The 10325-nt window shown below is 45.1% G+C and overlaps 1 protein-coding gene across 1 annotated transcript; it reads right to left on the bottom strand.

The window, feature by feature from the left end:
• Positions 1 to 4806: 4806 nt before the first annotated feature.
• Positions 4807 to 9956, bottom strand: LOC117404495 (zona pellucida sperm-binding protein 3-like). The gene is made up of 9 exons (XM_059019887.1): positions 9444 to 9956; positions 8285 to 8397; positions 8076 to 8179; positions 7305 to 7482; positions 7098 to 7218; positions 6906 to 6997; positions 6085 to 6188; positions 5429 to 5572; positions 4807 to 4952 (listed from the first exon to the last, which is right to left on the bottom strand). Exons 1-9 carry the CDS (start codon positions 9882 to 9884, stop codon positions 4837 to 4839), a joined length of 1413 nt encoding a protein of 470 aa, XP_058875870.1. The 5' UTR covers positions 9885 to 9956; the 3' UTR covers positions 4807 to 4836.
• Between the last annotated feature and the right edge of the window lie 369 nt (positions 9957 to 10325).

Below are 10325 nucleotides of genomic sequence, written 5' to 3'. Positions count from 1 at the left end.
TTAATAGCGAATGAAGGCCTATTTTGGTAAAGATTACCACTTCAAAAACCCAGACCGCCGCTTGAAGCCTCATTTGATTATGATAAAGATATTTGCAAGGCAAATTTATCACCATACGCCTTCGTCCATTGAATATTGGTAAAGCGAAACATTCAGCCCTGAGTTATATTAATATGACTCGCTGGGGCCAGTAAACTTGAGACAACGCTAATAAACAGAAACCATCGTTCGTGTTTACTTGAGGTCAGGTCAGTTTTGGTTCGGGTCAGGTGAATGCCAGAGAATACAGAAACTTAAATAAATAAATAAATTTTAAAAACCCGAGTGACGCGGTTAAGTGAAAGCAGGAAGAGGATATATCGGGGTCTTTACCAACTGTGTGATTTTTTTTTTTTTTTCTTGGGCAAGAAAAACATACATCGCGGATGACAGCGAGTCAGCCCCGACCTCTGGCCTCCCCGAGTGCAGCGCAGGGCTCGCTTCTCGTTTCCTGCTGGCTGACCAGCATAAATCACACCTCCTCCCAGTGGCTTCCTGACCGGAGAGGACGCTACCGTGGGGACTGTCTGTTCGTGTTTGAAGAGGTTTATTTATCTTCAGTGTTGAATAGAAACGCTACCGGCTTCGGTGACCAAGATTGATTTCACTTTTTCATTTGAACTTGTATTTTTCTTCCGGGAAAAGAACATCTGGGAAACATTATCTCAGTGTAGGAGAGAGAAAAAATAAGAGATACACTTTCTCCTAAACAAATCCCTTTCAATAGTCCACAACAGTTAAATATCAAACCTGACTTCATAAACACAAACATGGAAAAGACATTGTAGAGCACAGAGAGGTGTGGTAAGGCATAGGGAAGCATTGTAAAGCACAGAGAGGTGTGGTAAAGCATAGGGAAGCATTGTAAAGCACAGAGAGGTCTGGTAAAGCATAGGGAAGCATTGTAAAGCACAGAGAGGTGTGGTAAAGCATAGGGAAGCATTGTAAAGCACAGAGAGGTGTGGTAAAGCATAGGGAAGCATTGTAAAGCACAGAGGTGTTGTAAAGCATAGGGAAGCATTGTAAAGCACAGAGAGGTGTGGTAAAGCATAGGGAAGCATTGTAAAGCACAGAGAGGTGTGGTAAAGCATAGGGAAGCATTGTAAAGCACAGAGAGGTGTGGTAAAGCATAGGGAAGCATTGTAAAGCACAGAGAGGTGTGGTAAAGCATAGGGAAGCATTGTAAAGCACAGAGAGGTCTGGTAAAGAATAGGGAAGCATTGTAAAGCACAGAAAGGTACGGTAAATGCATTAACTTGTTTCAGTAAAATAAAATATAAAGGAGCCGTGTTTTTCTTGTGTCTGGCAGGTGAAATGCAGTAAAACGTTGCTGTCCTCCCGAGTTCCAGGGCTGGTGTTGAATCAGAGACAGCTGTTTCCTGCAATCAAGCACAGCAAACAAGACCAAACAGAGGCTGCCTTTGTGTAAACAGCTCCCAAAACTCTGCAGCTGGGGTGAGCCTGTTAACGTGCAGACTCCTCCTCAGAGAGAGAGAGAGAGAGAGAGAGAGAGAGAGAAAGAGAAGCAGGGGGTCAAAACTGGGCGATAGATGAGACCAAACTAACAGCGTGGGGTACAATTAACATTTGGGCAGCGCCCACAATCCTTAAATGTGACTGCAAACAGAAGAGAAAAGGCAGAACTCTTCCGCCAGTCGCGGCGTAAATGACAATTAGTTCCCTCGAATATTTGATCCGCCCTGGACAATTATCTATTGAGAGACACCCGGGGTGTTTCGTGAGCCAGGGGTCCGAGTGAGGAGACACGGGCAATGCAATCCCCAGCCCTGGTCTGCCTCGGAGTCATTCGTTGCTGCCAAACGTTTGAGCCCTACTGTGTGTATATATATATATATAATATATATATATATATATATATATATATATATTGTGTTAGTGTGTTTGTGTAGTGAATGCGGGGCGCTCAAACGCATCGTTTATCATAATGAGTGAAGGACCGTCTCACGACAGCGGCTCACAAAAGCGCTCCAATTCTTTCAGTCATCTTAGCAAAAAGCACCATAGGACTCTGAATCCAGCCAGAGGGCGAGTGACACATCGAGGGATCTCTGTTGAATGATGCCTCTGTGTTTCTCCCCTCGCCAGAACGTGTTTCCGGAGCTAGGACCGGGGCAGTCTCCCAGCCAAAGCGCCCGCATTTAACACTCTCTCAACCCCCTCGCCAGCAGAGGACGGCAAAATCAGAGAAAAGATTTGTATTTATTTTTTTATATAAAAGTGAAGGCCCCTTCAGTTACCCGGATTCAAACCCGTGCCCCCAAAGCGACAGGCACGATCTGTGCACCTCAATATTTCAGCTAACCAAAAGCAATGTTGTGCTGTTATGAGCACGCGAGACACACGGCTGCTTAGGCGCAGACCGCCTGATAGTTTAAATTGAACAGTTAAAAAGGAAAAAGGTTGGAAAAGGTCGGTTTTAAATGATACTCGCTTTCGTTTTCGGTTCCTATTGCTTTTGAAAAGGAGGATATGGTTATTTTACCGTTTTGGGGTGGAAAAAACGGTTCACTTCAGTAAATAATAAACACACACGAACTTGAAAAATACTGCACTGTAATTAGTTTTCAGTCTACATAGCTGAAGGGCTTTTGTCCAAAACGTCCTGAAATGTATATTTGTGTACAATTACTTTTATTTTTTCTTCCACATCCTTTGGGAATAATGCATTGGTGGAAACAGTACAGGTCATTAAAAAAATGTTTTACTTCAATACAAAAATACAATAAACTATTAATTAAAAGCGAGCTGGCCGATAGTAAAATATCACACTATACTGATGATGACGATAACAATAATATGCACTTGATCTCCCCCAAACAACTGTGCCACTTCCTCGGCAGCTGTATCCCATAATGCCATCGTGTTAGCAGTGGCTAAGCGCAGCCGAGCCGTGGATCTTTCCAAAATAATGATGTCATGCAAATAGCCTAACGAGATAGAAGAACGTGAGATAGTCGGCTCCACCCAAATACATAACATTTCAAAACACGCAGCTTTTTAAATGGGAGCTGCTGCGTGTGTTTTAACGTGAAGTTCTGGAGCCCCCTTGTGGCTCCACCTCGCATTACACGAACAATTTCCTGCAACATCTGTGTAACGTGATCGCATGCGAAGCTATCAGGCAGAAACAGACGCGTTTAATTATCAACGCTGCTTAAAAAAAGCAGCCATGCTGAGATAATTGGGTTCTGGAGTTTAATTAACCTGAACCATTTATATATTAAAATATCCAGCTGCGAGACATTTCAGATGTATTCATTAAACTCGCTTTAGTTTTCGGTTCCAGTGACTTGTGAACAGGTGGTTCTGTTTATCTATAGTTTAGTTATTTTAATTCCGCACTTACACAAACTCTGTGTTAATGATATTTAGCGTTATGGTATTAAACAGCCTACGAATCCGTGGCACTTATTAAAACAGTCACTCGGAGCTCGTGTTAAATTCGTAAAACACTAAAAGCAACCGAATCAAGCGTCTTGTCAAATCGTTAGTCGTCGACTTGTGTTCAGTTTAATATTGCTACACAGAGCCCGCATTCAATGCTTCATCTTTGGAGGATTCGTGAATATGGTTATAATTCACCGACAGGCGGGCGGTCGCGTTAACAGCCAATTGTAAAAATGCTGTATTTGTCTTTATAACGCTCCCTCGTTAATTGCGCGTTATTCCTGTTGAAATGCGCTCCATTGGGCCACACCAGCACGCCTAGCGCCAAATTCAGCGTAATTAACACCCGTCCACCGCGCATGCGCACCAGCGTTCATTACAACCAATAGAAGCCAACCTTCCACAAGTTAACCACAGTGTCAAGTTAGCATGGCAATTTATCACCATGTGTTGGGATACAAAAAAAACTTACAGCGGCATTTACAAAAATGCTGACATGGGGGGGAAAAAAAAAAAACAAAAAAAAAAAACAATTTAATCCGACTATTGAAACTGCACAGCTTCCTCCTCCCAGCGCTGCCAAAACAACGCCACAGAAACTGGCTGGAGCGGCGCCAGGAGGGTGGAATCGTGGGAAAGGTCCTCCAGACTGACCTGCCGATAGCGAGGGCTACTAAACAAACAATTCGTGTCACCTGCCTGCAGCCGGACTGGGGATTTTAAAAACAGACACATCCGCGGCTTTATCACAGCGCCGGGACTATCGCGGAGGACAGACCTGACTTTCCAACCTTCCCACTGACTCGTCACGCTGCTAATCAGAGCAGGGAGTCGAACTACAGAGAAAGTTCAAAACCACAGCCCCAGCTTCACTGCGGTCAGCACCATTATTCTTGGGCAGACTACCCCTTACCTCAGGCAACCCAAGACTGGAGCTTATCTGGGGGTTTTTATAGAACAGATTAAAGAAACTATGTGGGTTTGATCCACCTACACCAGAGCAAGAAGCCAAGTTTTAGAGATTCAACAACTAATCATGCTCCTGTTATTCCAGGCTAGGTAGTTCATGCAGAGCACGGCGATCCTGTGCTACTGTATATTTGCCAAGGCATATCCATCAACTGGACAGAAATATATATCACACATATATATCTATATATAAATATCCTTACAGCACAGCTGGCAGTCTCCTTGCCTAGCAGTTTGATCCAGACCTGGTTTTACTAGGAGTTTAATAGAACACACCTGAGTTGGCTACCTACACACACTGGGGCTAATCAATCTCAGTTTTTTTTTTAAAAACTGAATTAAAAAAAAGGTTGTGATGGGGTAACATGGAAAGATAGACAGGAGACAAGGTGACGCTCTCCACAGTTTTTATTTTCTCAGTCACAAGCATTCGCTTTCCACGCGGTTGTGTTTACGGTACAGGAGGAAGAGGATGAGGAGAGACACCGCAGTCAAGAGAGCAGCACCGAGCAGAACCGTGCTGGAGCCCGCAGAACCTGAAACAGGAAGAGTATGCGTGACCCGAAACAGCATCGCTCAAGCCAGTATCACACACCACCCTCCTCCCCAACAGACAACTCCTAAAGCAGATTACAAAAAAACAACCCTGCCAGCTCACACACTCCATTTACAACAGCAAGAGAGAATGAACACACAGCCACAACACATGCCAAACTGCATGCATTTAAAACAAGTATTAATAAAGTTTACCCAATTAAAAGTGGCCCAACATTTCACCCATCACGAGAGCCTATGGTTTCCAATATCGCTGACCAAAAATTAATTCTCATTAAAAAAAAAAAAAAAAAAAAAGGTACTCATGCAGGCAAGTATATAAAATCACAACTTTCCTCCCCCTCTGAACATTCTTTGAAAAGCCTGCAAGGGGAGACACTCTGGGACCCCCTGCGCTCCCCCAACCAGAATTCCGAAATCAGATTCAACCCCCCCCCCAATCCATCTCCATAGCTACCTTCCCCCTTCCTCTCCTCCGCTCTGAAGACGGGGTCGCCCAGCCCTGGGGTCTCCTCTACTGGGAAGGATTCCCGGATCACCTCTGCTGGGAAGGAGTCCTGGATCACCAGGGGTCCCAGAGTAGCGTCTGCTTCAGTCAGCTCTGAGAGACACAGCGAGGGGTGTGAACGCGGTACAACACACCAGCTTAAAGACAAGCAAGCGCTGCCTAACTGCACAGCCGCTGTCAAACACATGCAGCTGGAAACATGGGAATGGATACTGGATCCGTGGGGTTTGAAACAGAATTAGGGATGCAAACAAGGGGTTAGCAGCACAATAAAGGGTTAATAAAAAAAAAAAAAAAAAAAAAAAAGACCGATCATGCATCTAAACAAACCTGATGCTCCCCACAACCAAATGTAAAAAACTGAAATCCAGGTTTCAGCACCGTTCGGATAAACTCTTTCCCCAGATGTACACAAAAAATGCAAGTGCGACACACAGGTATAGACAAGCACCCCTACATCCCCACAATCTGACACTCCCAACAGCTTAGGATCCAGCACCAAGTTTAGAAATCACAAGCAGGTTCAGATTCAGGGGGATGTGCACAAACACGAGACACAGTGGAGATGAACAAAAACGCACAGAGAGACACAGACGGGGTCTTACCAAGCACAGGCTGCAGGTCCCTCCTCACTCGAGCCCTGGAGGACGGACAGCTCCCAGTCCGACAGCAGGAACACACCCCAGGAGAGCCCTCCACTGCGGACCAGCTGCACACCGGGGGGGGGGGAACACAAAACAAACTGCATGAAAGACAAGGACCGCGGCAGCACAGGGCTTTAAAACCTCTGTACTTACAGTTACATTATGCATTAATGTACTTAAGGAAATCCTTTTGGACAATATACGCAAGTAGAGAAGGATCAGAAAAGGGCGAGGGTTATACTGCATCAGAAAAGGGTTCATGCAAAAAGGACTTCCCTATCAAGTAGATTGTAACTGTGCAGGATAACACTGCAATCACGTTCAAGTAACTTCTATGTGAAATGCACAGCAGTTCATGACCCTCAATGTAAAGTGTTGGTGGAAATGGACTCTCCTTTAATGAAGTAGCGCAGGGTGGATCGGTTCTGGGAGTCAGGCGTGAACCAGACAGCAGGAGTTCTGCAAAACCAGCCTGCGCTGCTTCACCTTGAAAAGGTAGAGGCAACTTCCACTAACTCTTAACAGTCAGGGTCTCGAATCGCTGTACATTTACAAAGAACTTACTTGAAAAATACAAGTGTACTTCAACATGATTGCAATTATGTACAGTTACAATGTACTTAGTATAATTTTACACAATATATGCAAGTACATAACTATCAGAAAAGGAGGAGGGTTACATCATGCAAAAAGGTTTCCTTATCAAGTACATTGCAATCATGTTTAAGTACACTTGTTTCTCCCTGCTGCTGCTCCAGTCGCTGTGTCTCCCGACCGCTCACCTGTTCACAGCCTTGTTGAAGGAGCAGGCTTTGCTGGCAGAGTCGGGGGACGCATCCACTGCAGTGACCCTCAGGTGACAGGTCAGGTATATCTAGAGAGAGAGCGTAAATATAGTGGAGCAGGATTAAAATAAATAAATAAATAAATTAAAGACAGTCAGTGTTTGAGGGTGGGTTGTGTTCCAGTCTCACCAGGCTGCTCGCCTCCCTGTGGAACCGGAACGCCGGCACACTGAACTGCAGAGTCTCCTGCTGGATCCGCGGGGAGCGGAACACAGCGCTGGAGTCGGGAGAAGAACCGTCCACCAGGCAGCTGAGAGAGAGAGAGAGAGGGGGGCAGGGTTAGGCTGTCTGTGCGCATTAGCAGTACCCCCCCCCCCCCTCCCCCTCACCCCTCACCCGTTGTAGTCGATGATGACGTAGCGCGGGCTGGAGTCTTGCTCGGGGCGGAGTGTCGCCACACAGCGGTCGATGAACAGCCTCATGGGAAGGTGGTTCTGGGTGCTGACTGAGCCTTCGATTCGGACCGGGTCGTTCAGGTAGAACGCGTTGGAGATCCTGGGAGTGACCCAGTCATCTGCACACGAGAGCAAGCGGCTTCAGGAAAGGGGCGCTGGAGCGGCCAAGCGCTTACACTGGGACAGAGCTGCTCAAGAACATCCTGGGCAACACTCTCAATGACCTTTAGGTTGATAATTACATCAAGTAGTATTTATAATACCATCTCAAACCGTTTTAAAAAAGTTCATAAAATCTGTGTAGAATTTGAAAAGGCATCCAGTTTTCTAGCTCAGTGGTCTTGGAATACACTTCAGGAATTGAAGCTCATTGTCTTGATACTTTTAAAAACAGATTCCAACTCTTGTTCGCTTTTTCATTTAGCTTTACCACATATGGCAGGGATGGAAATAGACTCCCATTGCATAGCGGTTAGATCCATTCCTGGTTTAACTACAAGTTCAATAAGACACACCTGAGCTTGTTACCTAGACACACTGGGGGCTGATCAAGCTGGTAGTAAAACCTGGAATGGGCAACACTGCTGCGGAACAGGAGTCTTATTCCCATCAGATACCAAAGTGAAGGTTCTTAGTTTTCTAGAATAGAGCACAGGCATACAAGCTTAGTCAGTATTAACACACAGAACGAGTTCAGTCTAAAACTACCCACCGCTCATGAGCCGAAGGGAGAATTCCAGGATATTCCCGGCGGACTGGGTGGAGCTGAACGGGATCCAGGTCGGCTTGACCGCCTGGCTGCTGACGTTGTGTTTCCTGCGGGAATCAAAGACATTTTAAAACCAGGAGGCTATTGAGCCGCTGTTCACCCAAACAGCCACTAGGCGGCAGCGTCGAGCACGCGGAACGGGCTTTCCTCACCTCCGATAGTGGCACTCGATAGGGATGACGGCGCCGTTGGTTCTCACGATGACGTCATTAGCAGAAGGAGAGTAAACCAGCACGTTGGTGTAGACCAGTTTGTCTGACGTCATCTGCAAGGGCAGTACAGAATTCAAAAGTAAACTCGAGGTACTGCAAGGCTTTCTGGCATAAGAACATAAGAAAGTTTACAAACGAGAGGAGGCCATTCAGCCCATCTTGCTCGTTTGGTTGTTAGTAGCTTATTGATCCCAGAATCTCATCAAGCAGCTTCTTGAAGGATCCCAGGGTGTCAGCTTCAACAACATTACTGGGGAGTTGGTTCCAGACCCTCACAATTCTCTGTGTAAAAAAGTGCCTCCTATTTTCTGTTCTGAATGCCCCTTTATCTAATCTCCATTTATGACCCCTGGTCCTTTTTTCTTTTTTCAAGTCAAAGAAGTCCCCCGGGTTGACATTGTCTATACCTTTTAGGATTTTGGCATGCACGGCGCCCCAAAACAGCGCAGGCAGTTTAGACCAGACTGGGTATAAAAGTATTATTATTAAACACGGACCAGAGTCAGGATTCTCAGACCTTTATTCTCGAACTTACTCTGGGGAGAGATAGAAAATTTAATAAAAGTGTAAATACGTTGCACGAGAATCACTCTTTCTACGCGTTTAAGACACACCTACAGCTAAACAAATTTAGAATGTGTGAAACTGCTATGCAAGAGTCTATTCCACCCCGAAATATATACCCCACAAGACTGAAACGTATTTATATGTTCACACACACGTTGAAATCCCTTTGGTACGCATAACAGTAGCTTCTAGACATACTACCATTCCGCCTAACACACACACACATATATATAAGCTGCCCATTAAAGCGCCCCCACACGGTCAAGTGCAGTAAGGCATGGCAAACCCATGATGGCAGTGTGTTCACCTTCATGAAACTATAGGCAATTTTTTAACTGAACATACCGTCTTAATTAAGGACTGACGATTACAGCAATTATATTTCTTGCACCGATGTTAAAGCGTAAATTATCTAGTTTGTATTACTTACAGGTGCATCCCAAATCGTGGGTAAACACCTAGTCACTAATGACCATCGATAACGTTAAAATCTCCCAAAATCAATACTTATAAACAAGTTAAAACCACTTACAAGCAGAGAGCTTCCGCATGCTTGCAGCGAGGTGTCAATGAGAAAGTAAGCAGAAGCAACGATGTTTACAGCCGGTCTGCAAGCCCCCGAGGCGGCGGGGTCCCGTCCTAGCCGGATATCGCCGCCACTGACCCGGCGGCCGTTACTGAAGAGATCGGCGCTGATGTTGATGGCCATACTAGCTTGACCGCATCGCACCTTGACGGTGGCCAGCGAAGAAACGCCCCAGCCCGCGCTCCGGTACCGAGCCGGGTCAGGAGAAGCGCCGTTTTGGAGGTACTTCGTTGACACTCTTTCGTAAAACACAGCCGCTTTCGGACGTTGTTTGTGGAAGACTTCTTTGGTGTCTTCGAAATGACTACGGTAGCTGGAGCACCGAGCAGCCCATAAAATACACAATAACACGGCGATACAAACATGCATTTTCCCTTCAACGACCATTTTGTAAATCTATACCAAAATGATAAACTCCAACCAGCCACAGGCCAATTTATACGTCAGAACAGGTACAGGTTTCTTTTTTTTTTAATTTAATTATTTTCCTATTCTTTTTACGCGTGAGAAATGTCTAAATCAATTGCTTTTTGGCTTACAATTGGTAAACTGAATTGCCACAGGCGTGATAGTTAGTATCGTGCGAGAAAATAAGAACGCGACTCGACTGAATTAGCACGATACACCGGATATCATTTCCAGCACTTATTTATGGAATTATAACATTTCACGTTTTTGAATATCTCACTTTGTTATGTTGTAGTCAGAATTATAACGCGATATTAATATTAACTACATATAGGCTCCTCTATTAAATAAATTACATATATGTGTGTAATTGATTTAATAAGCAATTACACAATTAGTAGCAAGCAATTAACATCGATC

Source organism: Acipenser ruthenus, unplaced genomic scaffold (assembly GCF_902713425.1).
Source record: "Acipenser ruthenus unplaced genomic scaffold, fAciRut3.2 maternal haplotype, whole genome shotgun sequence".
NCBI classification, from domain to species: Eukaryota; Metazoa; Chordata; class Actinopteri; order Acipenseriformes; family Acipenseridae; genus Acipenser; species Acipenser ruthenus.
Note: the sequence above shows the minus strand (reverse complement) of the source record. Positions and strands in the feature narration are given on the sequence as shown.